General features: G+C 35.3%; 1 protein-coding gene across 1 annotated transcript in view; it reads left to right on the forward strand.

Annotated features, from left to right (window-relative positions):
* Nucleotides 1–22596, forward strand: part of LOC149787234 (kinesin-like protein KIF13A) — a 398962-nt gene that overhangs the window by 150317 nt on the left and 226049 nt on the right. Inside the window, exon 9 of the mRNA XM_089977741.1 lies at nt 21966–22078. Within this exon, the coding sequence (XP_089833867.1) occupies nt 21966–22078 (113 nt within the window). The remainder of the gene's footprint in view (nt 1–21965; nt 22079–22596) is intronic.

Here is a 22596-nt window from a genome sequence, read left to right on the forward strand (position 1 = left end):
CTACATTGGCTGAATCTGAGACTCGAACTGGCGCAGACAGAGGTGAGATGGCAGTGATCCATAACGGCAAATGCTTTAGACCACTTGGCCACTCAGGGCCCCTGATTATCAGTAAAATTGAAAATAGATTTGATGGCCAATATGGCCATCAGTGTCATTAAAATTAAAAATAGATTTAATAGCCAACATGGCAGTCATTATCAAAGAAATTAAGATTTGATGGCCAACATGGCAGTCATTATCAGTAAAATTAAGATTTGATAGCCAATGTTAAAGTCTTTTTCATTAAAATTTTTAAAAAAAAGATGTGGTGGCCAACACGGCAGTCTTTTTCATTAAAATTAAGATAGATTTGATGGCCAACAATGGCAGTCAGTGTCATTAAAATTAAAAATGGATTGATGGTCAACATGGCAGTCTTCACTAAAATAAAGTTAAGATTTGTGTATTTTTCATTAAAATTAAAGATAGATCTACCTACCTTTTTAAATTAAAGATTCTAATTAGACAGCTTTTCAGGGATCAGAGGTCATACTCATCATTATTTCTGCCAGTGGAATCAAAATGTCACCCTAAATTGCAGTATTCACCTGCGTAGATAATTTCATATTCCGATTGATTAACATTATGCACTGACTTGTGCCAATAAAAAGTCAAGTATTATTGAATTTGCTGTTCCATAGATCATGCTGTTTGTTTTATCCCTGTTTTACAGCTGACAGTAGTATTGAACATCCCATGTCAGTGTTTTAATTGATTGTACAACACATTTACTGGGAATAGATTAGTTTGATTCCTTTTAGAGAAAGCGCAGATTGGTTTTATTGTCCATGTACTGAGTGAACTAACATTTATTATCTGTGATTTTTATTACACTTTCAACAAGCCATTCAAATTTTGTATCGTTCCCTTTAATTTTGGACAAGTGAACATTGTATTTGTATTGTGATTTGACAAGTGCTTGTTCTCAAAAATAAAATAAAAATTATTGTTCAGTGTATTCATTGGCATCCATGGCACCATCATTGCAAATCTTGGGTGATAATTTGCTATGATCCTTTATCAAATGTGGATGCCTGTGCCGAGATTTCCATGTTTTTCATAAATATGCTTAAACAAAAATATGTAATCAACAGCAACAATGAAAGTGCCTGTTGTACTGATGGATGCTTGGAAGAGAACCTTCTTCAAACAGCATGAATTGGGTTATGATGGCAAGAAAACTTTGCTGGCACTTAAAATGATTTATGCCTTTTCATGAGAAATGGGTATCATTGGCCATGTGTGATAAAGGAGTTCACCAGATTATCACCCATGGCAACGATTCAGTGGAATAGCAAGCATTTATAAATTGTAACATTGTAGCTATCTACTTTTACAACAGTGTTGTTGTAGGGTTTAACCCCATTTTCAGCACACGATATGCTATACATGGCAGCCAGTATTAATGGTGGAGGAAGAACCTGAGAAAAGCCCGGAAAGAACCACCGACCCACGAGAAGTTACTGGCAAACTTTCTCACATACCCACATTGGCTGAATCCGAGACTCGAACCCACGCAGGCATAGGTGAGATGGCAGTGATTCTTAACGGAGACCGCATTAGACCACTCGGCCACTCGGGGTCCCTTTACAACAGTGTAACAAGTTTTATTACATTGTTGTATTGACCCCACTTTTGTAAGCCAGATATTTCAAATGGTAATGAAAAGATTTATTGCTAATATTTTGTGACCTATAATTATTTGTAAACTCAAAAAAGTGATTAATTAAAAAAAAAGGCATGAAAAATTGAAGACAAGTTACGTTGATTGTGTGGTTTTGATGAGATTGTGGAATTTATCTTATGAGGGGCCTAACCCCACAGTGTGTTAATTCCTGCAATGAGTTGACCATACAGTAAACAGTTTGTATATTGTGGATTCCCTCCAAAGGCTGACACTTAGATATGGGGAACATGGTCAATGAATGAGGCTCCAACTGATCTTGTTAGTTTGGGAAAAAATACTATTTCAGAAATTGTATGAAAAATTAAAAACGAGTTTTATTATCAATTTGATCATGGTAGTTTTTCACAGTGATGTATTTGTGTTTATTTTTTCATTATTCCTTTGCTGGTTGTTGAAACATTAATTTGTGATTACCAGTTCCAGGATTTAATGGATTAACTGTTCCAGGATTATGGGTTATCAGTTCCAGGATCTTATAGAGTGTCTGTTCTATGATTTTATGGATTATCTGTTCCAGGATTTGATGGATTACTTTTTCATAGCTTTATTTGAGCACGAAAACATTCTTTCTATTTGAGCTACTACATGTATGATTAACTGAATGATAAACATGATCAGTAGTAATTTACCAAACTCGGGGCATAAATATCTAAGATAGTTCAATATTTTTGGCAATATCACACTGTTTTTACCAGTGACTAAAGTTGATCATGTGATGAAGGCAATGTGATATTGCCACAAAATTTGGAACTCTTAAGATATTTAAGTTCTGAGTATGGGAAATTACTAATGATCATGAATTATCCAGTATGGTAAATTACTAATGATCATGAAATATCCAGTGTGGGAAATTGCTAATGATCTTGAATTATCCAGTGTGGGAAATTACTAATTATATTGAATTATCCAGTGTGGGAAATTACTAATGATCATGAATTATCCAGTATGGTAAATTACTAATGATCATGAATTATCCAGTGTGGGAAATTACTAATGATCATGAATTATCCAGTGTAGGAAATTACTAATGATTATGGACCAGCCAGTGTGGGAAATTACTAAACATCATGAATTATCTGGTGTGGGAAATTACTAATGATCATGAATTATCCAGTGTGGGAAATTACTAATGATCAGGGACTAGCCAGTGTGGGAAATTACTAATGTAATGATCATGAATTATCCAGTATGGGAAATTACTAATCATGAATTATCCAGTATGGTAAATTACTAATGATCATGAATTATCCAGTGTGGGAAATTACTAATGATCGTGAATTATCCAGTGTGGGCAATTACTAATGATTAGGGACCAGCCAGTGTGGGAAATTACTAAACATCATGAATTATCCAGTGTGGGAAATTACTAATGATCATGGACTAGCCAGTGTGGGAAATTACTAATGTAATGATCATGAATTATCCAGTATGGGAAATTACTAATCATGAATTATCCAGTATGGTAAATTACTAATGATCATGAATTATCCAGTATGGTAAATTACTAATTATCATGAATTAGCCATTGTGGGAAATTACTAATGATCATGAACTAGCCATTGTGGGAAATTACTAATGATCATGAATTATCCAGTGGGGGAAAATACTAATAATTATGGACTAGCCAGTGTGGGAAATTACTAATGATCATGAACTATCCAGTGTGGGAAATTTACTAATGATCATAAATAATTATCCAGTGTGGGAAATTACTAATGATAATGAACTAGCCATTGTGGGAAATTACTAATGATCATGAATTATCCAGCATGGGAAGTTACTAATGATCATGAATTATCCAGTGGGGAAAATTACTAATGATCGTGAATTATCCAGTGTGGGAAATTACTAATGATCATGGACTAGCCAGTGTGGTAAATTACTAATGATCATGAATTATCCAGTGTGGTAAATTACTAATGATCATAAATTATCCAGTGTGGGAAATTATTAATGATTATGAATTAACCTTTTCAGTTGATGTGATAAATAAAACAATAATTAAGATGTTTATTTCTTGTAAATCTGTGATATAGTGATATACACTTTATATTTCTTAAATACTGGACATTTCGAGAACAGTTTATATATTTGGAATATTACTGTGTGACTTATCTTTTCATAGATTTTCATTTGTGTTTGTTGACTGTAGCAGAGAAATTTGTTTTTATATCTTCATTTTTCTTAGTGGTACATATATTTTCAATTTATACCAGTATTTTGTGGACAGCTTTAGCTTATTATGGCAAGTTTTATGATAGATTTAAATTATCACATGATTTCCATAAGAAGAGAATTTAAAACTTTTTAAAGGTGCTTTGGGACAAATTTTTGTATCCAGCTGTGTGTAGTTTCAAGTTTTCAGGGATCGCAAAGAGTAGATAGCTTTACATGAAACTTGAGTGTTGCCAATTATTCACATGGCTGATGTTTCATTTACTATAGTTTTAATTGTTTTTAAATTTGATTGGAATTGTATCAGAAAGAAAATGGATTAGATTATGAATATGACAAGCTGTCTGTCTTCCTTAGGCCTGCTTTAAATCTCCAGCACAAAGCAGTTTCTCTGTATACTCTCTTTCAAGTCCGATCTCACTGTAAGATGCATAGACACAGATCTACTGTTAAATAATGTGCCAGCAGATTTGGGTCTACGCAGAGTGTTTGGAGTAATCAGTAGAACAAAACAACATAGACCCTGATCTGCCATTGCATTTTAGGAAAGGAGATAAAAGTATGTTATTTGCAGTTGTACCTGACCTAGATGTGAGTATATACTGCAGTAAGAACAACCTTGTGCATTTTTGGTGTTAACTTGGTACCATTAGCTTGGTACTATTAGCATGGTGGCATTAAATTGGTACCATAAGCTTGGTACTATTAGCATGTTGCCATTAAATTGGTACCATTAGCTTGGTACTATTAGCATGGTGGCATTAAATTGGTACTAGTAGCATGCTGGCATTAAATTGGTACCATTAGCTTGGTACTGTTAGCATGGTGGCATTAACTTGGTACTATTAGCATGGTGGCATTAACTTGGTACTATTAGCATGGTGGCATTAAATTGGTACCATAAGCTTGGTATTGTTAGCATGTTGCCATTAAATTGGTACCATTAGCTTGGTACTAACAACTTAGTGCCATTAATTGGTACCATTTATTTGGTACCATTAACATGGTACTGTTAAATTGGTACCATTAACTTGGTACTAATGACATGGTACCATTACATTGGTACTATTTACCTTGGTGCTGTTAACTTGGTGCCATTAAATTGGTACCACTAACTTGGTACTATTAACTTGGTGCTATTAACGTGGTGCCATTAATTGGTACCATTAACTTGGTACTATTAACATGGTGCCATTAAATTGGTACTATTTACCTTGGTACCATTAACTTTGTACCATTAAATTGTTACCATTAGCTTGGTGCTATTAACTTGGTTCCATTAAATTGGTACCATTAGCTTAGTACCATTAACAAGTATTACTTTAACTGCGCTAGTGGAATGTATCAGGATGCCCTCTGTCATGAAGAAAGTGCCTCCAGAAGAGGTTTGACCATGATTAAATTGCCCTGACAGGCAACCAGCAGCCTGCCTGGTCTAAATGAACTGGAGACAATAAATGCATCAAAATGCTCTCTCTCATAAAGAAAGTGCCCCCAGAAGAGGTTTTGCCATGCTTAAATTGCCCTGACATCCAGACAGTAGCCTGCCTGGGATTAAATCGCTTTATGCATGCGCTGACATGCAAACAGCCATTTAGGGCATGGAGCTGTGCAAAAAGTCTCTGATTGAAATGCCTGAATTAAATGTCACAAAGCAGCATGCTACAAAAATTCTAATTAATCTGTAGTGGTTGGATCAATATAAGCCATTTATTTGTCCCTGTACTGGATTTAGAGTCAGATTGAGGGTGTCAGATTGAGAGTTGCTTGTGAATGCTTGGTGTTAAGATAAATGTGTTTACTTGATGAATATAAACCTAATCGTTGAATGGGGTGATGATTACAATATATTTACTAAAACCTCCAAGTAGTAAATTGGACATTAATTTGAACCATAGATTTGTTTAAAGCAGCTGGTGGTATTTTGAGCTTTGGTCTTGGATGGAAATGCAAAGTGCTAAAAGAAATGTTAGAAAAAAATCCAATTGAGCATCATCAAATCAGTCATAAATCAAGAAAGGAACTGACTGTTCAGTTTTGCCAGAAAATTATGGAAAAACTGAAAATGGAAAATTATATTTCAGTATTGATTGGTATCAGAAAGTTATTAACTAGATATTATGCAAGAACATTTAATTTAATGATTTCATGAACCCAAAATATGAGATAAAAGTCAGAAATTAAAACCTCAAGTTTAGGAGAAACTTTTTAGAATTTTGATGAAAAATCACAAGGTTTGAGCTTAAGGAAATTAAATTTGAATGAAGGCAGGTTGTTGTATTATGTTTGAAAGGATACCAAAGTTAGGACTGTATAGAATTATGTGACTGATTAATGCCCACTTTGTGTTACTAGCCACCATTTAGTAATACTCAGTGACATAAAAAGAATACAGTAACCAGTTTTTCACAATTATGAGATTTCGTTCTGATTTTGCATTTATGTTGATTCAGTTTCCTGAAAAATTAATTAAACCTCATAGGTGAAGCATTGTAAGCATTACTGTATTTTTTGTACACTTTCAAATGGGAAAACTGAAATTTTTTTCTGCTGTCTGAAAACAAACAAGGGTAGAATAAATTTACCTAGCAAAAATATTAACATAGCTGATAACATATTAGCCGTGAAATAAGAAATCAAACTTTTCTGTCTTTGTATGTTGGGCGTTAGGTAATAAAATATAAACAGACATACTTGCTTTGTATTTGATATAGATCCAGCAACCTAAAATTTAATCCATATATTAGAACCGCAAAATGTGCACTTTTCCAAGAGAACTGCCACGTTGGTAATCTGTACCAGACCATCCAAGATTATTAGTCGTCCCAAAAATTTGCGCTATGAATGCGACAGATTTCATTGCAGTGTGGAAATGAAGAAGTAAATGAAAAGAATTCTGAATGATCATGTTTTTCAAGGTATTAAAGACAGAAACATGGATGTAAATTTGGTTATGAAGGGTAGACATGTATGATGGTCACTCATGTACGCTTGTAGGCTCCATAAGAGTTAGACCATGTCTTATATGTGAAATCAGAAGTCTAAATACCATAAACGGCTAGCAATATACACCCTGTATTGTCTGTCTAGCAATGTATTATCTAATTTTTTAGTATCCTAAAATTAACATGATCATTAGCAGTTGCTCTTCATTTTTTTTCTTTCATTTTTTGGGGGGGAATGAATTTCACTTGTTCATCAAGAAAAGAATTGGTTAATTAGCCAATACAATAATGACACTTTATCCACTGTATATTAAACTAGCAAAGATAAATTTTTTTGTGTTGTTTAAAGATTTCTTTGAATTTGCTATTCCATACTGATTCTTTGATTTATTGTCTTATAAGATAAAATTAGTGGCTCATGGCTGCTAATTACAGTCATGTTATCTTTAATCAGTACTCGGACTGTCACATCCAGTTAACAGTTTTATGAATTTTAGGTCGGAGCACTTTGCGTTTTCAATTCAGATGCCAGTAAGGTGAAGTGAGCTTATGGCATGACCCAGTTTCCATTGTATATACTGGCAAACACAGTACAAACCACTAATTATTGGCAAACACATGTACAAGCCATTATGCTTACTGGTAAACATATGTATAAGCCACAGTAATTACTGTCAACACTCATTATACAAGCCATGATGATTACTGGAAACATAATACATGCCTGTGTTTATTGGCAACACAAAGTACAAGCCTCTGTGTTTACTGGTGACACACAGTACAAGCCTCTGTGTTTACTGACAACACACAGGACAAGCCTCTGTGTTTATTGGCAACACACAGTACAAGCCTCTGTAATTACTGGTGACACACAGTACAAGCTTCTGTGTTTACTGGCGATAGACAGTACAAGCCACTGTAATTACTGGTAGTGCACAGTACAAACTATTGTAATTACTGGTATTGCACAATGCAAACCACTGTAATTGCTGGTAACACACTGTACAAGCAAATGTGTTTACTGGTAATGCACAATACAAGCCACTGTAATTACTGGCTGTACACAATACAAGCCACTGTAATTACTGGCTGTGCACAGTTGTTGTTGTTGTGGGGTTTTAACACCATTTTCAGCACACGATAGGCTATACATGGCGGCCAGTATTAATGGTGGAGGAAGAACCCTGGAAAACCCTGGAAAGAACCACCAACCCTCGAGAAGCTACTGGCAAGCTTTCTCACATACCCACATTAGCCGAATCTGAGATTCGAACCCATGCAGGCAGAGGTGAGATGGCAGTGATGCATAATGGAGAGAGCTTTAGACCATTCGGCCACTCGGGGCCCCGGCTGTGCACAATACAAGCCACTGTATTTACTGGCAAACACAGTACAAGTCATTGTGATTACTTCCAACTCACAACACATGCCAATGTAATTACTAGCTTGTACTGTTCAAGCCAGTGTGATTACTGGCAACACACATACAATCTACGGTGATTACTGGTAATGCAATACAAGTTACTGTAATTACTGGCAACACACAAGTCACTGTAATTACTGGCAACACAATACGAGTCACTGTGATTACTGGCAAACTGAGACTTCTGCTTTGCAACATGATTCTATATCTTTTTAAAGTTGTGTTTAAAAACATATATTGTCTGAAAATTAAAAGGATTAAATATTTTGGTGAATAGTCTTCTGTGTCTAAAACCAGGATCATGAAATGTGCAGGAAATATAGTATTACCCAGCATTGTCATATTAAGTAGGTCAAGGTATTTAGCTGTATTTAGCTGCTTTAGAGCTCACTGCTATTGCGCCACATTCATAGACATTGTTGCATTTGCTTGCTATCAGTAAGTAGTGGTTATCAACACTGCATAAAATAGGTTACAGTGACTTCTTTAATAATCATTAGTTCTCACATGGTTTTGGATCTAGCACCATAAAGGTAGGAATTCATGTTGATAATTGTGCATATTTTCTAGAGTAATGAAGAGCTTATTTTATACTTTACCTTCTAGCAAAACAGTAAAAATAGAATGAATTCAGATTTTATTGTTAAATGTTGGATATCATCAATACAGTTCACAAAATAAACCCTTTACATACCAAATCCAACTGATCATTAAAATGAAGAAAAATGTATTTAAGGTTGGCAAAGATTATTCCACCAAAAATTTTGAAGTAGCTACTTCACTTTCCTTGTTTTTAGTTTCATGTTATGCTGTAGGAGGTAATTTACATAAAGTTGCTAATTGGCATCATTTTTCATTCTGATAAATATGCTAATTAATAATGCTGTAATGAATGTAAAATAGGAATGTGAAAACTTCCCCAAAGGCATTTGGCTTTATGAAATTCATGATGATGTTAATAGAGTAAACATAATTAATTCTGTACGGACAAAATAAAAGGTCACATTAATTTAAATTTTCATTTTAGTCACTCAGAAGGAAATTGCATTATTTTCCAGATTCCTTTACAGTATAACCTGTCTTGAAAGTCCACTCCTTCTGCCAAAAAGGAATGGTCTCAAGATAGGTGGTCTCTCATAACAGGTCATAACACTATAATAATTATGTGTATTGAGAATAAGGTCTCCTATGACAGGTGGTCTCACATAGAAATTGGTCTTTCAAGACAGGTTTTACTGTATTGCTGAATTTACAGTATTTTAAAGAAATGCTTCCTCATTCTTCTTTGTGAACATAAATGTATTTACACTAGGTTTGTTGGATGCTACCAAACAACCTGATCCATCATAAAACAAATTCCTTGAGGGCAAAGTTCAAAGTTCAAAGTTTGTTGACTTTTCTGAGGTTCAGAGTAGCCTTCCTGTGGTTACGAGTTCAGAGTTTGTGGACTTGTCTTAAGTTCATGTCTGTCTGTCTGTCAGATGAATACAGAGTTGACTGACTTGTCCCAGGTTCATGGCAGTCTGCCTCTTGGATCAGTACGACAGCTCTGCAGTAGTTCTGATTCTGGTGTGTTTGTGTTCATGTCAGTGTATCTCTTGTGATGACCAGACATCCCATACAGGTGTGCATCATCATTTGTTGCTGTTAGGGGAATATCTGGACCCAGATCATTTAAGACCATATCATCATAGATTTTATTACAAGATAAATCGCGATTTTTGAAGGCTGCTTCTTTTCGCTTTTTCTTTTGAATTTCTGTCCACCATTTATACAGGAGACAAAGTATTGGTCCGATTATTATTCCTGTGCCGATTAGAACGGCAACGATTATGCCGAAGGTCAGACCAGCAGGAAAACGCTCTTTAGAGTCAGAGGCAGGTACTTGATTTGTCTGCTCCTTGTCTGAATTGCTACCTGCCTGACTGCCCGAACCTGATTGGCTAATTGAACCTGTTCCAGATCCGGAGTTACCATTATTTCCTGACTCAGATGCTTCTTGGGTTTTTGGGTCTGTGTCAGGGTTGTTTGGATTTGATATGGCTTGCTCTGTGTTGCCTTTAACATCAGAGGATGCACTTCCTACTTGTGTCACTGACTTTCTTGCTCCAGTGGCCTCTCCCTTTTCACCGGTTCCAGTATCTTCTCCGGCCTCAGACCTTTCAGGATGTTCTGCCTCCTGATCATTGGATTCTGCATCACCTTTGCCAAGCCCATTAGTGAGATTTGCTTCCTTTATGGGACTTTCAGGTTTTTCTGCAGTTTCATTTTCCTCAGATGGATTATAAACAAGCCTTTCTGCTTTTGGTTGCAAAGCTCCGTCTTTAAATGGTATACCTTTTTCGCTAGAGAGAAGCTGTGCCTGTGTGGCATTACCTTCTAATTTTGTTGGAGAAGGAGGTTTAATACTCACATTGTTACTAGCCAGAAGAAGTTCTACCTCCTGTGCAGTTAAGTTTAGTTTGTACTCGCCTGGTGCCACAATGGATGATCTGGACAATGCACTAAACATGAATTGCTTAAACAACGGATCTGTCAATGGTCTGACCATATCTTGTGGTGAAGTAACATTGAATCTTTCTCTGAGTGTTTTTAGGACATTATGTTTAATGTTTATATCTAGAGCATGCAGGTTTGTTGTATTAGGGGACATCCCTAGAGAGGTCAGTAAATTCATGGCATCTGGCCCTTCTATGTCCATTTCATCTCCCTCTATATCCATCTCACTGTTACCAGTCTCAGTATCCATCTCTTTTCCTCTTGTTTGATAATACATACATAATGGGTCATTTGGATTTTGACACATGTATCGAGGGTCTCTCTCCCCATACCTGGATATGTCCCCTCCAATCCCGATGTGAGGGTCATATTGCACCCTCATTCTGAAATTCTGGTTTGGTGGATACAAGGTATCCCTGCCATTGCTAGGTGCAAATGTCTGGTCATATGGGAATCTTCTGTCAAAACTCTCTATGTTGTATGGGCTTATTGGCATATTTCTGGAATTGAATTGGCCACCCATCTGGTTGCTTTGAAAATCGGCTATTGGATCTGGTTCAGCTCTACTGCCTCCTCTTTGAGGTCCAGAATCTATCATATCTGTCATACCTGAACTTGATCCATTTCCTGTGATGGGATTATCTGATGGTCGCCTAGGGGCCAGTCCAAATCTGGATGCATCCCTTCCTGACCAGTCCCCCTGGGTCCAGCTTGAGCCCCTTCCAGAGCCTCTCAGTTGATTCATTCCAATCTGATGTTCTGCCATTAGTTCCAGTCCATCAGAAATATGGTCTCCAATAGTATCTCCAATATTTGAATTCAGCATTGCTGCTCCTGCTAGGTCAATCCCGGGTCCTCCTGTTGAGCCTAAGATACCAGTTCTACTGTCAAAAGACCCAAGACCTCTTTGGTCCCAACCTTGTGCCGGTTGGTCACTGGGCCTGTCAGATCTTTCTTGTGGGTTCCTTCTGTTTGAGCCATGCTGGTTTCTAGGGTTTTGCTGGCTCATATGAATGGGTTGAAGTCCCTCTGGAGATTCTTGTTGATTTCTATGATTTGGTGGAAGCTGACCGATTGATCGACCTTGTGATCCTCTAGGAGGTTGGCTCTGTTGCTCTCCATTTAAAGGAGACCTCATATTTTGCTGACCATCAGGACCTGTTGATGGCATTCTGGGTGATTGACCTGGTCCCCCAGTAGAAAGTCTGATCTGCTTTCCAGTAGGGGATTGGGGGTTGTTCTCAGGCTGGCCAGCAGATGGACCATCTAAAACAGAATTAATGAAGAATAAAGTCAAACCTGGCATGGCTCAAAGAAAACAATGAGACATATAGTCCTGCCTATGCTTAGGTGCATGCACTTGTATGTTTGTGAATTTTTTTTTGTGTGCAATAGCTTAGGAGGCTTAGTGTGTTGATTTAAATTAGGAAAAAAAAGTGTATTGTGTATTGTGTGTGTTGGTTTAGAGATAAGCAGACATAGAGAATGATAGAACCAAAGAAACTCAGAGGGGTGTTGGTTTCCTGTACATTTATTTTTTAAATCTTAAAACTTTTGTTAGCTGAACAATCTTCATTACAAAAGCCGTAACATTCAGGGTCAAAGGTAAATAAGAACAAGGACACTGTTTCAAAGTTACCTGTAGCAAATCGGACCAATTTCACCATTAGAAATTTCACTTAAAAAATCTGTCATATTTTGTTGGTATCAAGTCTATCCTTCAGTATTTGCTGTAAAATATTTTCAAATTGAGAAAGAACATTCTAATTTTCCCCAGTATTTTCATTTGATCACACATAGCAATTTACAATTAAGAGGGGTTTTATAGATCATGACAGAAAAGTCAGCAATTTACAGCTAAAAGGGAATTAATAGATGAGCTAAAAAAATTACTTCTAATTAAGAGATTTGTGAAAAAAATATTGCTACAGGTGATTTTGTTGCAAGTGGATTTGTATGCACATAGTAATATATGCATTATCGATGTAAAATACTTGATATTAGATTGAGTCCTATTTATAATCCTGAAATTTTGACAGTGAGAAAAATTTAATAAAATCAATGAATTAAACCAATGTTCCTCCAGTATATTTGAATGCTGAAAAGAATTCTTTTGAATAGAAAATGATGTGAAGTCCTGATTAATTTATAATAATGGGGTCAGTTATACACAGCAAAAGTTCTTTATTTGCAAGAAAATGTGGTACGACCTCACCTGCTTTAGACTGGCATTGATCTTGACATTGACTTGACCCTTGCTGTCAGTCAAAAGAATTAATGTGACTATTTCTTTGGGCCCTTACTGTCAGCCAAAAGAATTATTGTGACTATTTATTTGGGCCTTTACTGTCAGCCAAAACAATTAATGTGACTATTTCATTTTGGCCCTTACTGTCAGCCAAAAGAATTAATGTGACTATTTCTTTTTGGCCCTTACTGTCAGCCAAAAGAATTAGTGTCACTACTTATTTTGGCCCTTACTGTCAGCCAAAAGAATTAGCATGACTATTTCTTTTTGGCCCTTACTGTCAGCCAAAATATTTAGTGTGACTATTTCTTTGGGCCCTTACTGTCAGCCAAAAGAATTAATGTGACTATTTCTTTGGGTCCTTACTGTCAGCCAAAAGAATTAGTGTGACTATTTCTTTTTGGCCCTTACTGTCAGCCAAAAGAATTAATGTGACTATTTCTTTGGGCCCTTACTGTCAGCCAAAAGAATTAATGTGACTATTTCTTTTTGGCCCTTACTGTCAGCCAAAAGAATTAATGTGACTATTTCTTTGGGTCCTTACTGTCAGCCAAAAGAATTAGTGTGACTATTTCTTTTTGGCCCTTACTGTCAGCCAAAAGAATTAATGTGACTATTTCTTTGGGTCCTTACTGTCAGCCAAAAGAATTAGTGTGACTATTTCTTTTTGGCCCTTACTGTCAGCCAAAAGAATTAATGTGACTATTTCTTTGGGTCCTTACTGTCAGCCAAAAGAATTAATGTGACTATTTCTTTTTGGCCCTTACTGTCAGCCAAAAGAATTAATGTGACTATTTCTTTGGGCCCTTACTGTCAGCCAAAAGAATTAATGTGACTATTTCTTTGGGCCCTTACTGTCAGCCAAAAGAAATAATGTGACTATTTCATTTTGGCCCTTACTGTCAGCCAAAAGAATTAATGTGACTATTTCTTTTTGGCCCTTACTGTCAGCCAAAAGAATTAATGTGAATATTTCTTTTTGGCCCTTACTGTCAGCCAAACGAATTAATGTGACTATTTCTTTGGGTCCTTACTGTCAGCCAAAAGAATTAATGTGACTATTTCTTTGGGCCCTTACTGTCAGCCAAAAGAATTAATGTGACTATTTATTTTTGGCCCTTACTGTCAGCCAAACGAATTAATGTGACTATTTCTTTGGGTCCTTATTGTCAGCCAAAAGAATTAATGTGAATATTTCTTTTTGGCCCTTACTGTCAGCCAAAAGAATTAATGTGACTATTTCTTTGGGTCCTTACTGTCAGCCAAAAGAATTAATGTGACTATTTCTTTGGGCCCTTACTGTCAGCCAAAAGAATTAATGTGACTATTTATTTTTGGCCCTTACTGTCAGCCTAAAGAATTAATTTGACTATATCTTTTTGGCCCTTACTGTCAGCCAAAAGAATTAATGTGACTATTTCTTTGGGTCCTTACTGTCAGCCAAAAGAATTAGTGTGACTATTTCTTTGGGCCCTTACTGTCAGCCAAAAGAATTAATGTGACTATTTCTTTGGGCCCTTACTGTCAGCCAAAAGAAGTAATGTGACTATTTTTTTTTGGCCCTTACTGTCAGTCAAAAGAATTATTGTGACTATTTCTTTGGGCAATTACTGTCAGCCAAAAGAATTAATGTGACTATTTCTTTGGGCCCTTACTTTCAGTCAAAACAATTAATATGACTGTTTCTTTGGGCCCTTAATGTCAGTCAAAAGAATTAATGTGACTATTTCTTTGGGCCCTTACTTTCAGTCAAAAAAATTAATATGACTGTTTCTTTGGGCCCTTAATGTCAGTCAAAAGAATTAATGTGACTATTTCTTTGGGCCTTAAATGTCAGCCATTTATTGTCAATCAAAAGAATTATTGTGACTATTTCTTTGGGCCCTTAATGTCAGCCAAAAGAATTAATGTGACTATTTCTTTGGGCCCTTACTTTCAGTCAAAAAAATTAATATGACTGTTTCTTTGGGCCCTTAATGTCAGTCAAAAGAATTAATGTGACTATTTCTTTGGGCCCTTAATGTCAGCCATTTACTGTCAGTCAAAAGAATTATTGTGACTATTTCTTTGGGCCCTTAATGTCAGCCAAAAGAATTAATGTGACTATTTCTTTGGGCCCTTACTGTCAGCCAAAAGAATTAATGTGACTATTTCTTTGGGCCCTTAATGTCAGCCAAAAGAATTAATGTGACTATTTCTTTGGGCCCTTACTTTCAGTCAAAAAAATTAATATGACTATTTCTTTGGGCCGTTAATGTCAGCCAAAAGAATTAATGTGACTATTTCTTTGGGCCCTTACTGTCAGCCAAAAGAATTAACATAACAATATCCTATATGTTGTTTATCAGCCATGCATATGATAATAAAACGAAACTAGTATAAGGATCATTGTGGCACATGCAACTGTGAAAAGTCAGCTCATACTTAGCTCTTGGTTTTGTTTGGTTTTGTTAGGATTGTTTTTTTGTTTGTTTTGGAATTAACACTTTTTTCAGCACATGGTAGTCTGTACATAGAGGTCAGTGGCAAGCTTTCTCACATACCCATGATGGTTGAACCAAGACTGGAACTCGTGTGGACAGAGGTGAAATGTGCGAGTGTGCCTCAGACCACTAGGCTATCCAAAGCCTCATCTCAACTGTATTGTACCTGTGCTCACTGTTCCATTGTATTTTTTTTCTCATAAATTGTGCCAACTTTAAATGCCTTTCACCTCAGCAAACCTCTTTCACCTCAACCAAATAAAAATAAAACCCAAGACTAATCATCTGTATTGTTTAAAGCATTTTTTGATAACAAAATCAGTATAATCAGTAGTTTTTAGTCTGCAACCCTTTTGTTTCCAACGACAACAATGTAAACAACCAAACTCGATGGACATTGTGGAGCTGGAGGTTAATGACAATTTGCTTTACATAGGACATAGAATAAATTGATTGATTGATTGAGTTTTAATGGCACATCAGCACTGTTAGGCTATTTAGCGCCAAACAAAATGTTGTATGTATAATGTTTCAAAAATTTTAAAAAGTCTCATATCGGCCAGCGATATCAAAAACAAATAGTTGAAATTAAAACGATAAGATGGTAACGGTGAAAGATAAAGATTCCCTATCAACGGGGGATATAAATGGTGTATGTTAATGAAGAATGATGAAAAGGGGTGGTACATAGAATAAAACTTCTGATTGTAGAATAAAACTTTTGATTGTAAATTCCAAAAATGGTTCACTAAACATGACCTTATTAATTCTCATTTCAGTGATATTTTCAGTTTTTACAACATGGAAGGACATTCTTTGTTTTAAAAGTTTTTTTTATTGTAAAAAGAGTTATATGAGTTCAGATTTCAAAAATTTCTTTCTTTTGAAACAAAAGTTGGTATGCTGTAATTCCTTTAGTAAGAATTTAGTGAGAAATACATTGAGAAAGAGACAGACAGACAGACAGACCAGTGCATGTTAATATAAATAAATCTGTCATTAGAATCTACCTTTTGAAGCTGTGCTCTCTGATCCCTGGGTTTGTGGGAGGGCGATAGGTCCAAAGCCAACCACATCTGTGTGACTAGCTCCAGTATGCTTTATGTGCGTGTTGAGATGTTCTAGCCCCAGTGATGGAGGAAAGGCCATGGTTGCGGAGTATTTACTTTCTACTTTTGGAGTAAAGGTGTGTTCTTGGTGCTTTCCGTCGGAATACTGTGGTAGTGGTATTGGTGAAAGGGTCCTGGGATCAAAATTTAAGCCTTCATCAGACTGCCTAATCCCTGTAGTTTTATACTGAGGGAGGGATGTGCTGACTGCATCCATGCCTTTGTTTCCTCCAAGAACATGTTGAACTTCGTTGTTATGCTGTGTGTGAGTAGAATCAGATGCAGCCTTTTCATTAGGTGAAGATAACTGAGGATTTTGCGAAGCCCAGAAAACTGCTCTCACTAGTTCTCCCTCCTTGTCCTTGGAAATGGATGCTGTGTTTTCGGTAGTCAAATATATTTCAGTTCCTTTTGTTAATGACCTTGGTACCAAGGCCCCCTCTTGTGGGTTCAATGCTTGACGCCTTACCAATTCATGAGCATCAAGCCTGTCATTGTCATCTGTGCTTTGTGATAGAGATTTTCCATAACTTTTGTAGAAAACAAGAAAAATTATTGTTGACAGAATAAAGTTCCTCATGATTGCAGTTAAAATGGAGTTTGTTAAGTAGTCGAATACATGTAGAAAATGATGAATCTTGTTGGATGATATGGCTCTCGGTGACCAAAGAAAAATATTTGTAAAATCCAATGTTTGTCTCTGTCATTGATGAATTGAACACATAAGGTTTTCTTACCATAGGCAACAGTGGTTACATCTGTAAGGTGTCAGTGTTTAATTGTCATTTAATGAATGATGCCCATTAAGTCACTGGTACAAGATCACTACAGCTAAACAAGTCTGTATTCATCCTATATTAGCCTTGTGGGCCTTCAGTGGTTATTTTATGTCTTTATTTTAGAATAAGGAACCAGTATCATGTTTTCTATATAAAATAAATAAATGAAAGAGTAATTGTTAGCTTAAAAATTGTATCCCATTTTTGTCAGCATTAGTGGGACTAATTCATTTTTGTATATTTTATTTTAATACAAATAATTCATATAATTCAAATAATTCATTTTACTCATTATGATGAAACATTTTTTTTGTCTTGTCAAGAAAGTTAACATAGAGTGATGCTAAATTATTTATTTTCACAATGCCATTTAAATATGATAAGGAAACTTTGCTGGTTGTTTTTTATATTGTCTCACCTTGTCTCATTTTTGGCAACAGTGAAACTAAGATTCTGTTTTAGTTTTTATTTTAGCTCTGTGGGTCATAAAGCCATATTAAAAATTGTGTTATTGCTACTTCTCCAGAATGGAAAGTCATTTGAATTTGGGGTTTGTACTAAAAGACTTTTCATGTTGTCTAGTTGATCCTAAATGAATATGGCACCAATCTGACAACTTATATGGCAAGCTTGGCAGCCATTTTGAAATCTTGTTATTACTTCTTCTACTAAATGGAAAGTCTTAATGACATGGATTTTTCACCAGAGGAATAATTTTAATATCTAGTTGGCTGTGATTGAAAAAAATGCTGATGTCACCTCAGATATTGGTGCATAAATAAATGAAAATTGTATATATCTAACATCCAATATGGTTGTCCTAAATGAAAATCGTATATATCTAACATCCAATATGGTTGTCCTAAATGAAAATTGTACATATCTAACATCCAATATGCTTGTCGTAAATGAAAATCGTGCATATCTAACTTCCAATATGGTTGTCACAGTGGCTAATTTGAAGTCTCGTTGCTCAAGAATATCAGGGATTTTATCAATACCCAGCCGTTAAAACAAACCCAAATAGTTATCTAGAATTCCTGGAAATTTTCACACAAGTTCCTTTGATGTACTCTTGTTATGCCATGTTCTTTTGTTTTACATTTGTTGCTGTATTCAACTGAAAATATTACTGTAGGATTTGTGGTCTGATATGCTATGATTTTCTCTTTTTTTTTGTTAGTTGAAATTTAAGCAATATCATCAGGAATGACCAGTTTCAACCTTGTTGATTAGTATGAATTAAATTTTCATTCTGCAAAAAAGAGCAGATCTGATGATATTTTCTCTTCATTTTAAGTCATTAACCATATGTGCCATGTTTGTGCATCATGACTTTTGTATCCTACTTCCAAGCTCTGTATATCAACATCATTTACAATATGCCAAAGTGGGTGGTATTATGGAAAAATAGATACCAAGTAATATAGACTTTCTGCTGTTGATACAAAAAAAGCCTGGAAAAATGTAATTTTTCAGACCCATAATTTTTGGGCTAAATTTATCATTTGTTGGAACTGGAGTTTTTGACCAGAATTAAGACATTTTGCGAAGAAAATATCTTTGAAACATATGTATTTGGATGCATTCAGAAGTAACCCCCAAATCCTACCTCCTTTTCAGGTGAGAATGCCAACAATCTTCAGGGGTTAATGAATTAATAATGTATTAGATGAAAAATATTGTAAAATTTTCATTTCTTGATGGAAACTGTTGGTGAGAGAAATACATTTTATCACCTTATTTGTTTTAGAGGAAAGTGGATTTTCATAAATAATCTGATCTGTTAGAATTTATCTAAGACGCTACAATTGTTATTTCTTTGGAGTGATTCAACAATATGTAACTAGAGTTTTGAGCCCCGAGGGGAATGACAGGTATCCATTACAAAGAGTGATCACCTTTATTGACAGGTGTAACTGATGACATACAAAAAGGCATGAAGATGGATTGAGATGAAAGTTTAAATCCATTGTTTAGGTTTTATGTTTGTTTTTTCTTTTCAATAATCAAAATGTATGAAAAGACACTATAATATGGGTTGATATGAAAATTGTTCTAAATGGGAAGTAAATATAAGAAAAAAGACAGATTTGGTCTCATATCTTCTTATTCTAACAATTAAGGACAAAAAGGAGTGTATGGTCATTGTACCTCCCAAGAATGGATTTGTTGCTTCCAAGGCTAAATTTATGTTTATTTTAATTTCCATAAGATATTTTAATACCATATGTTATTAAAAGGAAAAAAGAATATGATTGGAGAGAATACAGATATTTGAATACTTGTCACAGATGTAAAAAGAAAAAAAAGCATTTGAATACTGACAAATGCAATTCAGTGAAAACATTCAAGACCAAAATTACATATTTGGATTACATTTTTTTGGTTTTGAGAGTTATCAGTTTATTGGCAGATGTGAAAAAATAGTCATGTATACTTAGATGTACAAGCACACCAACACAATTTTTAAGACCAAAATCCATTATTTTTAAAACCACCAAAACATACGATTTGAAGACAGAAAATTTACTATGTGCCTGTGTGAATTTGAGAAATCGCAAAGAAAGACAGAGCAAGAGAGAATATAATTATGAGAGAACATCCATTATATCCTTTGAGGTTCACAATTCTTTGTTTTATGACAAACTCATTTGCCTTTACTTTGATTATAGGGTATAGAATGGAATGCTATTGGTCCTAGCTTGGTAAAACCATTGATACACAACAAAATCATTCATATGTCAGATTTGCTTTACAGATCTTTCTAACATCTTGACGTGAGAGAGACAGATTACAGCCATGGTGTGTGTGTGTGTGTGTGTGTGTGTATATATATATATATATATATATATATATATATATATATACGTGTTCTACTTTGAAAGTCAGTTGCGTGTCTGACTTTCAGATTATTGTTTTATTGGTCCTTGTTGGCAAAGTAGCAAATTTGTGGCAGCATGCCTGGTTATTAAAACCCATGTATTGCCATTTTTAAAAAATGTTCTGTTGAGCATATATAGCAATGAATAGTAACGGTCACAATTCAGTAATTAGCAGATAAACTTGTTTGTTCTAAATTGGGTTATCTACATGCATTTGGTTATCAACAGTTTACCTTACAAACTGGCTCTTTTAAGTTGCTGAGACTTTGAAGTTAGCCTTGGTCATCTCTTATCTCTCTAAATTGCATGTGAAATATTGTTTTTCCCTTGCCTACTCTTGGGACATTTCTATGAATTGAGTGACTGATAAACTTGTTCTTACTACTGTATTTGCTAACTTGAAATAATTCTGGTGCAGCTTGTTAAGGTGTGTTACACTTAATACAAGTCGAAAGGCAATTTCTTGACCACAACTCTCATCATTTTATGAAATTTAGCAGCTGAAATCCATGTTCAAGTTTGAAGTGGGTTTTGATTTTATTAGGGCCTTTTTAGTATAAAAATTTGTTTGGATTTCTAAGTGGAGGGGTTTCAGTTTAATGGAAACAAATAGCAATATTAAAGAACCAAAATGTCTTAAACCAAAATAATAATTTTTATCTTGAGATATAGCTAAATTTAGATTCAGCTTTTAGGGGTTTCATTGTATTTGTGTATTATTGAATCTCATGAAACTTTTTTATTCTGTGTACTCATATAAACATTGTTTTTTATTGGTATTTTTTGTATTGGCAGTAAAATGTGAACAGCTTGCTCATTTTGCACCTGAGGAGTAGAAGGATGATGTGTAATGTGTCTTTTTGATATTCATTAAGTACCTGAGGTGTAGAAGGATGATGTGTAATGTGTCTTTGATATTCATTAAGTACCTGAGGTGCAGAAGGATGATGTGTAATGTGTCTTTTTGATATTCATTATGTACCTGAGGTGTAGAAGGATGATGTGTAATGTGTCTTTTTGATATTCATTAAGTACCTGAGGTGTAGAAGGATGATGTGTAATGTGTCTTTTTGATATTCATGATGTACCTGAGGTGTAGAAGGATGATGTGAAATGTGTCTTTCTGATATTCATTATGTACCTGAGGTGTAGAAGGATGATGTGTAATGTGTCTTTTTGATATTGATTAAGTACCAGAGGTGTAGAAGGATGATGTGTAATGTGTCTTTTTGATATTGATTATGTATCTGAGGTGTAGAAGGATGATGTGTAGTTTGTCTTTCTGATATTCATTATGTACCTGAGGTGTAGAAGGATGATGTGTAATGTGTCTTTTTGGTATTCATTATGTACCTGAGGTGTAGAAGGATGATGTGTAATGTGTCTTTTTGATATTCATTATGTACCTGAGGTGTAGAAGGATGATGTGTAATGTGTCTTTTTGATATTCATTATGTACCTGATGTGTAGAAGGATGATGTGTAATGTGGCTTTCTGATATTCATTATGAACCTGAGTGGTAGAAAGTTACTGTTTACTGTGTCCTTTCATATTCATTATGCAATATTTTAGTTATGTGCAGGATTCTTGGAAACAAATTTGAAAATTAATTCTACTTATACTGGTAATAAAATTATAAGCATTTCATATATTTGTTCTGGGACCATTAAAAAACCTTGTTTATTTACAGGTGTCAGGAGAGAAGGTGAGCAAGCTGAGTCTGGTGGACCTGGCAGGCAGCGAGCGTGCTCAGAAGACAGGAGCTGTTGGTGACAGGCTAAGGGAAGGGAGCAATATCAATAAGTAAGACTCAAGCTGATGTTACCAGAGGTTATAGTACATAATTCAGGTGTCATATGTATCCATGGAGTTAGGGTACCTAATTCTATTGCCAAATTTATCCAGGTTGGTATGATACCTAAATCAGGTGCCATATGTATTCAGGGTGTTATGGTACCTAATTCAGTTGCCATACATATCCAGGGAGTCATTGTACCTAATTCAGGTGCCATATTTATCCAGGGTGTTATGGTACCTAATTCAGGTACCATATTTATCTAGGGAGTTACAGTACCTAATTTAGTTGCCGTATGTATTCAGGGTGTTATGATATCTAAATCAGGTGCCATATGTATCCAGGGTGTTATGGTTCCCAAATCAGGTGTGATATGTATCCAGGGTGTTATGGTTCCCAAATCAGGTGCCATATGTATCCAGGGTGTTATGGTTCCAAAATCAGGTGCCATATGTATCCAGTGGGTTATGGTTCCTGAATCAGGTGCCATATGTATCCAGGGTGTTATGGTTCCCAAATCAGGTGC

The sequence above is a fragment of the Sinohyriopsis cumingii genome, chromosome 12 (assembly GCF_028554795.1).
Source record: "Sinohyriopsis cumingii isolate HCF-2022 chromosome 12, ASM2855479v2, whole genome shotgun sequence".
NCBI classification, from domain to species: domain Eukaryota; kingdom Metazoa; phylum Mollusca; class Bivalvia; order Unionida; family Unionidae; genus Sinohyriopsis; species Sinohyriopsis cumingii.